This window comes from Geotrypetes seraphini, chromosome 17, assembly GCF_902459505.1.
Source record: "Geotrypetes seraphini chromosome 17, aGeoSer1.1, whole genome shotgun sequence".
NCBI lineage: Eukaryota > Metazoa > Chordata > Amphibia > Gymnophiona > Dermophiidae > Geotrypetes > Geotrypetes seraphini.
Window position 1 is genome coordinate 39,992,539 of NC_047100.1, and position 16,464 is coordinate 40,009,002.

The 16,464-nt window shown below is 48.2% G+C and overlaps 1 protein-coding gene across 6 annotated transcripts in view; it reads left to right on the forward strand.

The window, feature by feature from the left end:
- The window catches only part of DNAH1 (dynein axonemal heavy chain 1), an 813,109-nt gene that overhangs the window by 360,191 nt on the left and 436,454 nt on the right, over positions 1–16,464 (forward strand). For all 6 annotated transcript variants that reach the window (XM_033926650.1, XM_033926656.1, XM_033926654.1 and 3 more), the window contains one exon: positions 15,606–15,818. In XM_033926650.1, the coding sequence (XP_033782541.1) occupies positions 15,606–15,818 (213 nt within the window). The remainder of the gene's footprint in view (positions 1–15,605; positions 15,819–16,464) is intronic.

Below are 16,464 nucleotides of genomic sequence, written 5' to 3' on the forward strand. Positions count from 1 at the left end.
AGAAAGCGGTTCCGGTGCCACCCCTGGATGACCGCATCGCGGCCATCCTCCAAACACAACTACAGGAACAGCTGCAGCATCAACTCCAGCACCTGTTACCTACTATCCTGGCACCGCTCCTTTCGGTACCAGACCGGCCCGAGCCCCGCACTGAACAACCGGTATCCACCCCATCAGTACCAATTCACACATCCATGCCGATTCTCTCGGCTGAACAACTCCATGCCCATCCTGTGGTTCACTCACATACCACTACAGATCCGCCTCGGGACCGGGCAGGGCACCGTTCTTCCCGAGACCGGGACCGACACCGATCTTCCTCTCCCGGTACCATTTCGGTGCGCTCTGGTAAATCTCTATCTAAGACCCACCATTCCGAGCCTTCCACCCCGGTTTCTCGGCATGCGCACCCGGAAGTCCGGGACCCGGACTTATGGGAAGAATCCCCCCCGGTACCGAGGAGGATATCTCCTCATCGGACGAGGATTCCTCAGCACCCGATCCCGCTTCCAAACCTGAGCAATCCTCGTTCTCCAAGTTCCTCAGAGAGATGTCAGCAGCTTTGTCTCTCCCCCTTGAGTCAGACTCCAAAAAATCCCAAGCCTTTCTAGAGGCCCTGGATTTTGAACAACCACCTAAGGAGTTCCTCAAGTTACCCGTGCATGACATACTACGGGAGACTTTTTACAAAAATTGGGAGAACCCTCTTACGGTCCCCGGGGCTCCCCGCAAGTTGGATAACCTCTACCGAGTTATCCCGATTCCGGGGTTTGATAAATCTCAATTGCCCCATGAGTCTCTTCTTGTTGAATCCACCTTGAAGAAGACTCCGGGCTCCAGCGTTTATGCCTCCACCCCTCCTGGCAGAGAGAGCAAAACTATGGACAAGTTTGGCAAGAGGCTATACCAGAATGCCATGCTAGCCAACAGGGCGAACAACTACACTTTCCATTTTTCATTTTACATGAAACACCTGGTCCAACAGCTGTCCTCCCTTCAGAAATATCTTCCAGAGAGAAAGATTCCACTTTTCCAACAACAGATTTCTAATCTCCTTCAACTGAGAAAATTTATGGTCCGCTCGATCTACGATTCCTTCGAGCTGACCTCTCGTGCCTCTGCCATGGCTGTCGCCATGCGCCGCCTGGCTTGGCTGAGAGTATCGGATTTGGACATCAACCACCAAGACCGTCTGGCCAACGCTCCCTGTCTTGGGGATGAACTTTTTGGGGAGTCCCTGGATTCCACCACCCAGAAGCTCTCGGCCCATGAGACCAGATGGGACACCCTGATTAAACCAAAGAAAAAGGCTCCACCTGCTCGACCTTACAGGCCACAATTCTCCTATCAGCGCAGGTTCTCAGCCAGACCACTCAATCCGCCTTCGCAACAACCTCGGCGACCCCGTCAGCAACAACACCATACCCAGGCTCGTTCTCAGTCCAACCAACCCGCCAAGCCTCTTCCACCTTCAAAACCTTCTCAGCCCTTTTGACTCTTCTCTCCAGGGCATAGCCAGTCTTCCACCTTCATTGCCTCTTCCACAACCAATCGGAGGCCGTCTCCACATCTTCTTCAGCCGTTGGGAGGTCATCACATCGGACCAGTGGGTCCTCAACATCATCCGCCACGGCTACTCTCTCAACTTCCAGACTCTTCCACCAGACAACCCTCCCGTAGAGTCTGCTTCTCACTCCTCCCAAACCCCCCTCCTCCTGAGGGAGGTCCAATCCCTCCTTCTTCTCAATGCCATCGAAGAGGTGCCTCCGGAACAAAGGGGTCAGGGATTCTACTCCCGCTACTTCCTGGTTCCCAAGAAGACAGGAGACCTCCGTCCCATTCTCGATCTCAGGGACCTCAACAAGTGTCTAGTCAAGGAGAAGTTCAGAATGCTCTCCCTTGCCACGCTCTACCCTCTTCTCTCTCAGCACGACTGGCTATGTTCCCTGGACCTCAAAGAGGCCTACACTCACATTCCAATCAATCCGACTTCACGTCGCTTCCTGCGATTTCAGGTTCAACACCGCCACTATCAGTACAAAGTGCTACCTTTTGGCCTCGCTTCATCACCCAGGGTGTTCACCAAGTGCCTTATTGTGGTGGCGGCCTTCCTCAGGTCTCACAATCTCCAGGTGTTCCCCTACTTGGACGATTGGTTGGTGAAAGCACCTACGTCTCCACGTGTGCTACAAGCCACTCATCACACCATCTCTCTCCTCCATCTCCTGGGGTTCGAGATCAACTACCCCAAGTCGCATCTGCTTCCCACACAGTGACTTCAATTCATTGGAGCAGTTCTCGACACCACACTAATGAGGGCTTTTCTCCCCTCCGACCGTCAACGGACACTGCTCCACCTCTGTCGTCAGGTGCTCCTTCATCACTCCATCCCTGCCCGTCAGATGATGGTCCTCCTGGGCCACATGGCCTCGACGGTCCATGTGCTTCCTCTGGCGCGACTCCACCTCAGGACACCTCAATGGACTCTTGCCGACCAATGGTCACAGACCACAGATCTTCTTTCTCATCCCATCTCTGTGACATCGTCTCTTCATCAATCTCTTCAATGGTGGTTGAACTCCTCAAATCTTTCCAGGGGTCTTCTTTTTCATCTACCCCCTCACTCCATGATCATCACCACGGATGCCTCCCCCTATGCATGGGGTGCTCACCTGGGAGATCTACGCACCCAGGGACTCTGGACCCCGCAGGACCGACTGCATCACATCAATTTCCTAGAACTCAGAGCCATGTTCTATGCTCTCAAGGCCTTCCAGCACCTTCTCTGCCCTCAGGTTCTTCTCCTGTGCACAGACAATCAAGTCGCCATGTACTACATAAACAAGCAAGGCGGCACCGGATCTCGCCTCCTTTGTCAGGAGGCTCTCCGCATCTGGACCTGGGCCACGGCCCGCAATCTCTTCCTCAAGGCTGTCTATATCCAGGGCGAACAGAACTCCCTGGCCGACAACCTCAGCCGCATCCTTCAACCTCACGAGTGGACTCTGGATCCTTCCACACTCCACTCCATTTTTGCTTGCTGGGGCACTCTGCAGGTGGACCTCTTTGTAGCTCCTCACAACCATCAGCTGCCCCAGTTCTGTTCCAGACTCTTCTCTCCTCATCGCCTGACCCCAGATGCATTCCTGCTCGACTGGACGGATCGGTTCCTCTATGCTTTTCCTCCACTACCTCTGATGTTGCGGACGTTATCCAAACTCCGCAGGGACAGGGCCACCATGATTCTCATCGCTCCTCGGTGGCCTCGCCAACGCTGGTTTTCCCTCCTGCTTCAACTCAGCTCCAGGGAGCCCATTCCTCTTCCTGTGTTTCCTACTCTACTTACACAACAACGTCAGTCTCTACTGCATCCCAATCTGTCTTCGCTCCACCTGACAGCTTGGTTTCTCTCGGGCTGACCTCCCCAGGAAATCTGTCTCAGCCTGTCCGTCTCATTTTAGACGCCTCCAGGATACCGACCACCCTCCAATGTTACCATCAGAAGTGGACCAGGTTCTCCTCTTGGTGCCTACAGCGTCATCACCTCTTTGCAGGTGGAAACGATACTGGACTATTTGCTCTCTCTGTCCAATGCTGGCCTCAAGTCTACCTCAATCAGAGTCCACCTCAGTGCCATCACTGCGTTTCATGAGCCTATCCTCGGGAAACCTCTCACGGCTCATCCACTGGTCTCCCGATTCATGAGAGGCCTCTTCAATGTCAAACCACCTCTGAAACCTCCTCCTGTTGTCTGGGACCTGAATGTGGTTTTATCAGCCCTCATGAAACCACCTTTTGAGCCTCTTGCCACAACTTCGCTCAAACTTCTCACATGGAAGGTGCTTTTCCTCATTGCCATCACCTCTGCCAGGAGGGTTAGTGAGTTGCATGCACTGGTAGCCGATCCACCGTTCACTGTTTTTCACCATGACAAAGTGGTTCTGCGTACCCACCCTAAGTTCCTTCCCAAAGTGGTCTCAGCTTTTCACCTCAACCAGTCCATTGTGTTGCCTGTCTTTTTCCCGAAACCTCATTCACATCCTGGGGAACAGGCGTTACACACTCTGGATTGCAAGCGTGCCCTGGCCTACTATCTTGATCGTACAAGGGCCCACCGCTTGTCCCCTCAGCTCTTCCTGACCTTCGATCCTAACCGTCTAGGTCGCCCTGTCTCTAAACGGACGCTGTCCAACTGGCTTGCAGCCTGCATCGCGTTCTGTTATGCTCGGGCCGGTCTGTCACTGGAAGGTGCTGTCACGGCCCACAGGGTTAGAGCTATGGCTGCTTCTGTGGCTTTCCTCCATTCCACGCCCATCGAGGAAATCTGCAAGGCTGCCACTTGGTCCTCAGTTCACACGTTCACTACTCACTACTGTCTGGATGCCTTCTCCAGACGGGATGGACACTTCGGCCAATCTGTGTTACAAAATTTATTTTCCTAATGGCCAACCATCCCTCCTCCCTCTCTGTTAGCTTGGAGGTCACCCATGCGTTAAGAATATGCTGCCTGCTTGTCCTGGGATAAAGCACAGTTACTTACCGTAACAGGTGTTATCCAGGGACAGCAGGCAGATATTCTTATGTCCCACCCTCCTCCCCGGGTTGGCTTCTTAGCTGGCTTATCTTAATTGGGGACCACGCTCTCCTCCGTCGGGCGGGAAGGCACTCGCGCATGTGTGGTGCGGCCAACTAGAACTTTCTAGTTAAAAAGGTCCGTACCGAGGGCTCCGTCGGTGACGTCACCCATGCGTAAAGAATATCTGCCTGCTGTCCCTGGATAACACCTGTTACGGTAAGTAACTGTGCTTAATCGCAATATCCAAATCCACTGCGATTTACAAAGATTAAAAATAGGAAAAAAAAAAAATCCAACAAACAGGACATTAAAAACAATTATGACATAAAAATGCAATTGAGAAGGAGGGGGTTAAAGAAAATAGGATTAAATACAATTCCAAAATAAATGAAAAAGGATAGGTAAGGAGACAAAAGGTTAGGAAACGTTACCCACTTAATTTCTGCTTAACAGTGTTCCTTGTCCAGATAAATTCCAGAATGAGGTCATATGATTTTAAATGGGTTAGTTAAAGGTGTCCTTAAACAGCCAACTTTTTAGTAGGCCTTTGAACTTATTAAGTAATTTTTCTTCTCTTATGTTGAAAGGAAGCAAGTTCAAACTTTGAGGAGCTGTAACAGAAAAGATCATATAACATAAGAACATAAGAAGTTGCCTCTGCTGAGTCAGACCAGAGGTCCATCGCACCCAGCAGTCCGCACCTGCGGTGGCCCATCAGGCCCATGACCTGTACGGTGATCATTGTCCGAACCCTTAAATCCCCTTGGTCTCTATCTAAACTCTCTCTATATCCCATCTCTACCTCTATCTGTATCCCTCAATCCCCCTATCTTTCAGGAATTTATCTAATCCTTCTTTAAAACCCTGGAGTGTACTCTGTCCTATCACAGCCTCCAGCAGTGTGTTCCATGTGTCCACTACCCTCTGAGTGAAAAAGAACTTCCTAGCATTGGTTCTAAACCTGTCCCCTTTCAGCTTCTCCGAGTGCCCCCTTGTACTTGTGGGCCCCATTAGTCTGAAGAATCTATTTCTGTCTACCTTCTCGATACCTCTCATGATCTTGAAAGTCACTATCATGTCTCCTCTGAGTCTCCGCTTTTCCAGGGAGAAGAGCCCCAGCCTTTCTAACCTGTCTGCATATGAAAGGTTTTCCATGCCTTTTATCATTTTCGTCGCTCTTCTCTGGACCCTCTCAAGCATCGCCATGTCCTTCTTGAGGTACGGCGACCAATACTGGACACAGTACTCCAGGTGCGGGCGCACCATCGCTCGATACAGCGGCATGATGACTTCCTTCGTCCTGGTTGTGATACCCTTCTTAATAATACCCAACATTCTATTTGCTTTCTTTGAGGCTGCTGCACATTGTGCCGTTGATTTCATTGTTGTATCCACTAGCACACACAAGTCCTTTTCAAGGTTGCTTTCCCCTAGCACCGATCCCCCCATTTTGTAGCTGAACATCGGGTTCTTTTTCCCTATATGCATGACCTTGCATTTCTCTGTATTAAATCGCATTTGCCATTTGTTTGCCCACTTTTCCAGTTTGTTTAGGTCCCTTTGTAGGTCTTCGCATTCCTCCGCGGTCCTAACCCTGCTGCAGAGTTTGGTGTCATCTGCAAATTTTATAACCTCACACTTCGTCCCCGTTTCCAGGTCGTTTATAAACACATTGAACAGCAGCGGTCCGAGCACAGACCCCTGTGGAACACCGCTCGTGACACTCCGCCAGCCTGAGTATTGTCCCTTCACCCTAACCCTTTGTTTTCTGCCTGCCAACCAGTGTTTAATCCATCTGTATATATCCCCTTCCACCCCGTGGTTTTGCAGTTTCCTAAGTAGTCGCTCATGGGGCACCTTGTCAAAGGCTTTCTGGAAGTCGAGGTAAATGATGTCTATGGGTTCCCCTTTGTCCAACTCGCTGTTTATACCTTCAAAGAAGTGCAGTAAGTTTGTTTGGCACGACCAAACAAACTTACCCTCCTTGAATAAAAAATTTTTAATGAGGGAATTACTAACAGATTTTTCTTCTGATCTTAAAGATTTTACAGGGGTGTATGGTATTAGAAATCTTTCTAAAAATGCTGGGGCTTTATTTACTAATATTTTATGTGTGAGTAAAGCTATTTTGTAAGTAATTCTATGGTATACCGGTAACCAGTGATTTTCCTTTAACAGTGGAATTACATGATCAAATTTTTTTCTTTTCATGATAATTTTTATTGCGGTGTTTTGAAGAATTTGTAGTCTACGTGGATTCAACAATCATCAGATTTAACCAGGAGTTCATCTTCCCTGCCTGATAGGCCAAGGTCCCGTCCAAGAAAGTCTTATACCGACAGGCGTTTGGGGTAGGGAAGACAAACTTACCTGGATTTCTCGTGCCTTTTGTTGAATAGGAGAGTTTCAAATAGAAGTCAGATAAGAAGGCAATGATCCGAAAAGCGCCTTATAACAAAAGCACCGAAACTTGAAAGACACTCTGGCCCCAAAAGGCAGCCAATGCAGTTTGGTATTTTTTTGAGATCAAAAATCAGGTGTACTGCGGCATTCTGTACCGAACAAAGTCTTAATATAATTTTTTTGGGTAACCCCAAATAAACTATATTAAATAGTCCAAAGTAGATAATACTGTAGATTGGACCAGTAACCAGTAATCGAAAGGATTCTCTATCAAAAAACTTTTTAATGGTTCTTAATTTACATAGTAACGCATAGCTTTTTTAAAAATTAATAAATCTTTGTTTCTTAAAGGTTAGATTACGATCCAATGTAATCCCCAGGACCCTGTCAGTTGGAAGGGCAGCTTTATAAAACTGTATTCATACTTAGGTATTGGTTATACAGTATGCTGAGCAAGTGTCTTCACTGTGTTTGGTTGTTGTGTTTAGCATTCCAGTGCAATAAAGATGGTATGCTGAACCAAGGGTCTTGCATCCACTCCTGTGTAAGATCAAACTAAAAGTAAACAAAAAAAGCAGGGCTATTGGGCTGAGGATTCACTGAAATCCCTGAAGGCCTTGACAGTACTGATCTGAATTTAATTGGCTGATCAGCATCTGTTTGTTGCCTGCTTAACCAATCAAATTCAGAGTATTGTCCTCAGGATCTTTAGAGGGTGGGGTAAATCCCCTGAAGGCCCTGACCACATGCCACTGGTTGGGTAGTACCCTGGAGGGCAAAGCGGTCAGTCTTTTCAAACAGATAGGGACATGAAGAATGTTCCATTGCACACTCCCTCCTGCCGATAGGGAGAAGGGCTACCATTAAAGAGGCATCCCATCTGATGATGTTTCATCAGAAGGTACCGGGGGGGGGGGGGGGAAGTCAGGAGTGTGTGGGGTTGTCAGGAGATGTTGGGGGGAGGAGTGTAGGGCTTCCCTCTTTTCAAATCTTAACACTATGTAACAATTTGGGTAATAAGTGTTCTTTCTTAATTGCCTAGGCCAGTGTTCTTCAACCGCTGGTCCGTGGACTGGTGCCAGTCCACAATAATCTCCCACCGGTCCACAAAGGACCAGGGTCCCCCGCAAGCACCGAGTTAAAAAGGTGGCTCACTGCAAACGCCTCATGGACCACCCAGGCAAAAACACCAGTGCAGCCGTTCTCCAACATCTCCAGGCAGCGCTGGGGCCGCTAACGGGGAACACATACAAACCTTGTGCAGTGGCCGATGGGCAACTCTGGGTCAAAGCCCACTAGAGAGCTGAAGGCGCACGAATCGAGCGCCATGTGACAAGTCCGCCGACCATACTGCCTGAAGGCATCCCCTGTGCATGCACAGAAAGCCACAGGTTCCCTGGCCTGTGATCTCCTCTCGGTCCTCCCTGGAAGGAGCAGAAGATCCCCCCACTCCCAGACCCGGCCAAAAGGAATGAAGGTCCTGCTACTGCAACATGCGGCACGGAACCGGAGCAGCACGACAGAGCACAAGACGTGACCTCCCGAGCCTCCAGGTAGGCTGAGGAGAAGCCTTCTAATAGGAAAAGTCATTCTCCCCCTCCCCTCCCCCCCCTGTCTCCCTTGGCAGTCCAATAGCGGCACCCGAGTCCACACAAGCACTCCTCAAGCGCCGGTCCGCAAAACAATTCCACCATTTGTGCTGGTTTATAGGTACAAAAAGGTTGAAAAACACTGGCTTAGGCCACAAAAGTATAGAAAATTACTATCCTTCCCCTCAAACTTTGCTTTTGAAATTTAACTTTTTTGGAGAACATTCCAGATTGATTCCAAGCTGAGTAACATAACATATCATATCACTTTATTTCTTTCCTGCAAACACCTTACATTTCTACACGGTTCACATAAAAGATGGCTGTACATATACAATGAATTACAAAATTAAACAATATAAATAATAATCAATATTACCCCCTAAAATGTCTAAACAAATAAGTTTTTTAATAATTTCCTGTAATGTTGATAGTTCTGAGATCAAGGGTTCGAATTTTCTTTCCCACTTTCCAACCTAAGACAACATTTTACCATATATTTCATTTTCAAACAATCCATTATTGTATGGATCATAAAAAAGTAGAACTATGTGAGGGTTGTGTTGAAGTATTAAAAGGGAATAGCTTGGTAATAACCTATAAAGTGCTTTATAACAAAACAGCCAAATCTAAAAATTGCTCTGGCCTCCATTGGGAGCTAGTTAATTTTAAAAAATAGGGAGTAAATTTAGGGGCCCTTTTACCCACTTCCCCAGAGAGAGAGCAACTGTCAGAGACTGAGGGAGACATTATAGATCCAGTTTACAATATCAGTGGTACAGCTGATGAGAGAAACCCATACTATCCAAACCAAAAAGACCTCTATGACTTGATCAGAAATCTTGTTCTCACCAAGTCCAGTGCCAACCTTTTGACGTCTAGGCTCAAGCAGTGAAACTTGTTGGATGAAAGTGTGCAAGTCACAGATCAGAGGAAGGATCACCAAGCTTTTTCCACCTTTTTCACCCATCAACATGAATTCTGCTTCTGCTACAACGTGACCATTCTGTTTGAGGCAAATAGAATTGCCTGTATCCTGAAAGAGTGGTGTCTCTTTGATTGACAGCTCATCCAGGAGCATCAAAACATGCTGCCCCATAAAGGAACAAGTACCCGTCTCTTCCACTGGTTAATTTACTGCATCTCAAAGAGGATTACAACAGCATCAAGACCTTACTAGACACTTTGAGGTATGATGAGAACGGCTGGGAAGTCATCAGAGACCTCAAAATGGTGGCATTTCTAAAAGGTGGTTTTACCAAGTTTACAGGTTCTTGAAGATAGGAAAGTGAGGTAACTAGAACAACTCCAAACAAAGCAAGTCCTCACTCAACAGGAAAAAGATGCAAAATAGAAGAACAGACCAACTTGTATCTTTCTTCTTATTTCTTTATTAAGATTTCTTCATATTTTCAAACATTCTTGCTCCAAGCTATACTGCCCGACGGGACCCGTTTCGCCAACAATGGCTTTTTCAAGGGTTCCAGCAGGGAGCCCCGGAACTATGAGGAAGCCAAAATAAGTGCTCCCTGCTAGAACCCTTGAAAAAGCCATTGTTGGCGAAACGGGTCCCGTCGGGCAGTATAGCTTGGAGCAAGAATGTTTGGAAATATGAAGAAATCTTAATAAAGAAATAAGAAGAAAGATACAAGCTGGTCTGTTCTTCTATTTTGCATCTTTTTCCTGTTGAGTGAGGACTTGCTTTGTTTGGTTTTACCAAGTTTCCCTGCTATCTCTGCCTTTAGGACAGCAGGAACACAAAAGCACACTACCAAAGGCAGGACTGGCTATAGCAGACCAAGTTCTCTGTGGAGAGAAACAGCATCAAATGGGAAACCACTGGTGGACCTCCAGGAGGTGCTGATAACATCACTGCACATGAAATTGGACCTAATGAAACAATTTGTCATAGCTCTAGACAAGGAGTCAGCAGCTTTCATGTACCTTCAAGGAGAGCTTTCGGGCTGGAGAGTCAGTGAGGGGAGGCAGACTTCTGGCTGCGAGAGCCGCGTGCACGAGGCACGCCGGAGGAGAGAGGGGAGGCAGTTCGTGGTAGCTGGGGTCGCGGCGAGAGGGAGCTCCGCCCACCCCCACCGCGTCACAGGCACAGTCAGCGCCGGGCTCCTCCTTAAAAAGAAGCGAGTCGGGCACAGCTGAGGGAGAGCAGGAGAGCTTTCGGGCTGGAGAGTCAGTGAGGGGAGGCAGACTTCTGGCTGCGAGAGCCGCGTGCACGAGGCACGCCGGAGGAGAGAGGGGAGGCAGTTTGTGGTAGCTGGGGTCGCGGCGAGAGGGAGCTCCGCCCACCCCCACCGCGTCACAGGCACAGTCAGCGCCGGGCTCCTCCTTAAAAGGAAGCGAGTCGGGCGCAGCTGAGGGAGAGCAGGAGAGCTTTCGGGCTGGAGAGTCAGTGAGGGGAGGCAGACTTCTGGCTGCGAGAGCCGCGTGCACGAGGCACGCCGGAGGAGAGAGGGGAGGCAGTTCGTGGTAACTGGGGTCGCGGCGAGAGGGAGCTCCGCCCACCTCCACCGCGTCACAGGCACAGTCAGCGCCGGGCTCCTCCTTAAAAGGAAGCGAGTCGGGAAGAACAAGCTCTACAGAAGAGATGGACTGCACCTTAGCACAGCTGGGATGAGGATGCTGGCACGCAACGTCCAGAACGTCATAGACTTGGCTTTAAACTGAGGAAAAGGGGAAAGCCGATAGTCAATCTGACTTCGACACATCGGACATCAGTACCAGACAAGGATACTGAACTGGGACATTATAAAGGAGGACTCAGGACTGAGTGTGTATGTTTTGAAAAAGGACCTAAGGACGCATTGCAGGGACCAAGGGCACAAATGGAACTGGTAAGCGGCACCAACAAAGAACAACAGGAGCCAGAGGGACAAAGACATTGTGAAAAAGAGCCCGGAACTGAGTGGGAATTACGGGAGCAAGAGGTGCAGGGGAAACAGGCTGAGGACGTCACAGACACACAACAGGAGGAGGATGACCGAGATGAAGCTCGGGGGCTGGTGAACCACGAGGAGGACTGCAGGAGACCCAAAACATGAGGTAAACCAAAAGAGAAGGCAAAAAACTGGGTCTTAAACTGCCTATACACAAATGCTAGGAGCCTAAGGGCCAAAATGGGTGAACTGGAAATCATTGCCAGCAAAAAGAACCTGGACATAATTGGAGTCACAAAAACATGGTGGACTGAGGACAATCAATGGGATTTGGCCATACCAGGGTACAAACTTTACAGGAGAGACAGGACACATAAAAAGGGTGGAGGAATAGCGCTGTACATAAAAGACTCCATCCCCTCAGCCAGGATGGAAACAACAGTACGGGTGGATGGCTTGGAATCACTATGGGTTAAGCTACAGGGAGGAACTAGGGCAGACATTAAATTGGGTCTGTACTACCGCCCACCTGGACAACCGGAAGAAATCGACCAGGACATGGAGGCTGAACTGAGGCAGGTATGCAGAAGCGGAAATGTGGTGGTGATGGGGGACTTCAACTATCCTGGGATAGACTGGAGTATCGGACACTCAAACTGCGCAAAGGAGACCAAATTCCTAGAGGTCACGAGAGACTGTTTCATGGAGCAACTGGTCACGGAACCAACACGGGGCGATGCCACTCTTGACCTAATCTTCAACGGACTAGGGGGGCCAGCAAAAGAGGTGGCGGTATTAGCCCCGCTAGGTAACAGCGATCACAACACGATCCAGTGCAAACTAGAAATTGGATCATCAAAGGGGAAAAGAACCACAACGACAGCACTCAACTTCAAAAAAGGAAATTATGATGCCACGAGGGAAATGGTGGGAAAGAAACTCCAAGGCAACTTAGGGAAGATGGAATTCGTAGAAAAAGCCTGGACCTTACTCAAGGGGACTGTGCACGAAGCGTAAAACCTGTACATCCCCAAGTTCAGGAAAGGGTGCAAAAAAAATAGAACAAAAAACCCAGTGTGGATAACAAATGCAGTGAAGAAGGCGATAAGTGACAAAAAAGCATCATTCAGAAAATGGAAAAAAGACCAAACAGAGGAGAACCAAAAAGTGCACAAAGAACACCAGAAGGAGTGTCACCGAGTGGTTAGAAAAGCAAAAAGGGAATACGAAGAGAGACTGGCAGAGGAAGCAACAAACTTCAAGTCTTTCTTCAGATACGTCAAGGGGAAGCAACCGGCAAGAGAAGAAGTGGGACCATTGGATGATGGAGATAGAAAGGGAGTAGTAAAAGAAGAGAAAGAGATAGCTGACAAGTTAAATGAGTTCTTCACGTCAGTCTTCACGAGGGAGAATACAACCAACATTCCGGAACCCGAGGAAATCGTAATAGGAGACCAAAATGATAAGCTGGTCAATTTAGAGGTAAGCCAAGAGGATGTACTCAAGCAGATAGACAGACTAAAGAGCGACAAATCGCCAGGTCCGGACGGCATTCACCCAAGAGTACTCAAGGAAATAAAAAACGAAATAGCGGAGCCACTTCGACAAATATGCAACCTATCCCTAAAAACCGGAGAGATCCCGGAGGACTGGAAAATAGCAAATGTCACGCCCATCTTCAAGAAGGGCTCAAGGGGCGACCCAGGAAACTACAGGCCGGTGAGCCTGACCTCAGTCCCGGGAAAGATGATGGAGGCACTGATTAAGGACAGCATCTGTGAACACATCGAAAACAATGGGCAGCTAAAACCGAGTCAGCATGGCTTCTGCAAGGGTAGGTCATGCCTCACAAACTTATTGTACTTCTTTGAGGGAGTGAACAGCCAGGTGGATAAAGGGGAATCTATAGATATCATATACCTCGACTTCCAAAAAGCCTTCGACAAGGTACCACATGAGAGACTGCTCAAAAAGATATGGAACCACGGGGTGCAAGGGGAGATCCATCGATGGATCAAAAACTGGCTGGCAAACAGGAAACAGAGGGTTGGCGTAAAGTGCCATTACTCGAACTGGAAGGGGGTCACGAGTGGAGTTCCGCAGGGGTCAGTGCTGGGACCGCTCCTGTTCAATATCTACATAAACGACCTGGAAGCGGGAACCAAGTGTGAGGTCATTAATTTTGCAGATGACACCAAACTATACAGCAGGGCTCAAACGAGGGAAGACTGCGAAGATCTCCAAAAGGATCTAACGCAGCTGGAAAAGTGGGCCGAAAAATGGCAAATGAGCTTCAACATAGGGAAATGCAAGGTCATGCACGTGGGGAAAAAGAACCCGATGTTCACTTACAAAATGGGGGGAACACCACTAGGGGTCAGTAACCTGGAGAGAGACCTGGGAGTGATGGTAGACGCAACACTGAAGGCATCGGCGCAGTGCGCCACGGCCTCAAGGAAAGCAAACAGAATGTTGGGTATCATTAAGAAGGGTATCACGACCAGGACGAGGAAAGTCATCATGCCGCTGTATCGTGCAATGGTGAGGCCGCATCTGGAGTACTGTGTCCAGTACTGGTCGCCGTACCTCAAGAAGGACATGGCGGTACTTGAGGGAGTACAGAGAAGAGCAACTAAACTGATAAAGGGAATGGAAAATCTCCCATATACCGACAGATTAAAGCAGCTAGGACTTTTCTCCCTGGAAAAGCGGAGACTTAAGAGGAGACATGATAGAGACCTTCAAGATCCTGAAGGGCATAGAAAAAGTTGACAGGGACAGATTTTTCAAATTATGGGGCAACACAAGTACAAGGGGGCACTCGGAAAAATTGAAAGGGGACAGGTTTAGAACAAACGCTAGGAAGTTATTTTACACTCAGAGGGTGGTGGATACATGGAACGCGCTTCCAGAGGCTGTGGTAGACAGGAACACATTAAATGGTTTCAAAGAGGGTTTGGATAAATTCCTAGAAGAAAAAGGGATTGAGGGGTATAGATAGATATAGACCACTACTCAGGCAATGGGCTTGATGGGCCACCGCGGGAGCGGACCACTGAGCAGGATGGACCTATGGTCTGCCTCAGCGGAGGCAACTTCTTATGTTCTTAAGACATCTTCCCTAATCTGTCTGAGGCAAAGGTCAAAATTGAAGTCTTCATCAGACCACAGATAAAGAAGATTCTGGAATGCAATGAAATTCCCAAGAAGCTAACTAAGAAGAGAAAGTGGCTTGGAACATATTTGTCGCAGTGGTTCGGGGCTTCTTGGGCAATCACAAGGCCGAAAACTACATGGAGTTGGTTGAGAATCTGGTGAAAAATGGGTTGTAGATTGTCTCTCAAAGTCCATGTCCTTGATGTTCATCTTGTGACATTCAAGGAGAACATAGGAGCATACTCAGAAGAGCAAGGTGAGTGCTACCATCAGGATATACTGAACTTCAAATGCTACTACCAAGGATATTATAATGAGAACATGATGTGAGACTACATCTGGGGACTAGCCATCTTAGTCAGAAATGCCCTAAACCTAAATAAACTAGACAAAATGTCCATCCCATACATGGATCTACTAGCCTGCCAACTCTCAGGCACCACATTCAAAGGATCCATAACCTGCATGCTCTGCTACATAACATCAGAGAACTGGAGCACAGCAAGACCAGAATTTGAAGATTTTATTTACCAAAATTCAGTAACGGCAACATGCAACCTAATCCTAGGAGACCTAATCCTCCATCTCGAAGACCTGGTTTCAAAAGCAAAGTTTTATGGAAATAAGACATTTTGTATACTTTAAAGGCATGAGCCTTTAAATTACACTTACTGCCTAGGAACAAAAATTGTGTTCAGTTGCCCCCACCATAAACCAGACAGTTTGTATTTCTCAATTTAAACAACATTCTACTTGATGAATCTGACAACCAGTAACTCAACCAATGTTCTGGTATTCCAACCCTTGCATCTTGGTCACACAAAATATTTATACATTTAAAACATATATTGTACCCTGTCTTTCAAAGTCACAAAAATCATGCTTCTTGCAAGATGTAGAGACCAAAACTTTTGTCATACTCTGAATAGGATGCTATATTGTTGCCTGTAGTGTGTAATTCCTAAATAGTTCCTTCTCATTGTTTCTTAGGCACTGGATAAAATGGAGAATGAATGGATGTCTGTGATGTTTAATGTCCTACCATATAAAGAAACGGGAACATTCATTCTGAAGAGTCCAGATGAAGCTTCACAGCTCCTAGATGATCACATTGTTATGACGCAGAGCATGTCTTTCTCTCCATACAAAAAACCCTTTGAACAAAGGATCAGCACCTGGGAAGGCAAGCTCCAGATGACACAAGTATGAGCAAATGATAGAATGGGTAGATAAATTTGATTTGGTAGGGGTGCAGAGTAAAGGAAGAAATCTCAGTGTGACATAAGCTTAGAGGAAGGAACTAAAAAGAAAGTAGTGGCATAGCAAAGGTAACTCCACACCGTGCACATGCCTCCTCCCCGCCACCAAACCCGGGACTCCTTGACATTCCCCCCCTGACACCAAGCGCCCCGCCTTCCGATCACCCCTCCCCCTCCCTCAAAATCCTGGTGGTCTAGTGGGCTGGAGGGGTTTGGATCAGACCCCCCCAGCTCAAGAAACCTCCATCCATGACACCCCCCCCCATACCTTTAGTTGAAAATCAGGCAGGAGATATGCCCACTCCCTCCTGCCGTGAAGGGTCTTCCCCTTCCTGGTGCATCCTGGATATACTGGAAGAGGCCTAAGGTTCTGATTGGCTCATGCGCCTAAGGTCCCTCCCCCCAAGGAGAGGGGCTTAGGCACCTGAGCCAATCAGCGCGTTAGGCTCCTCCTAGTGCATCACCTGCATGCACTGGGGGGGGGACCTAAAGTCCAGATTGTCTCAGGTCTGAGCCAATCAGCTCTTTAGGCCCCTCCCAGTGCATCCGGGATGCACCTGGACGGGGAAAGGCTGCCATTATGAAGAAGT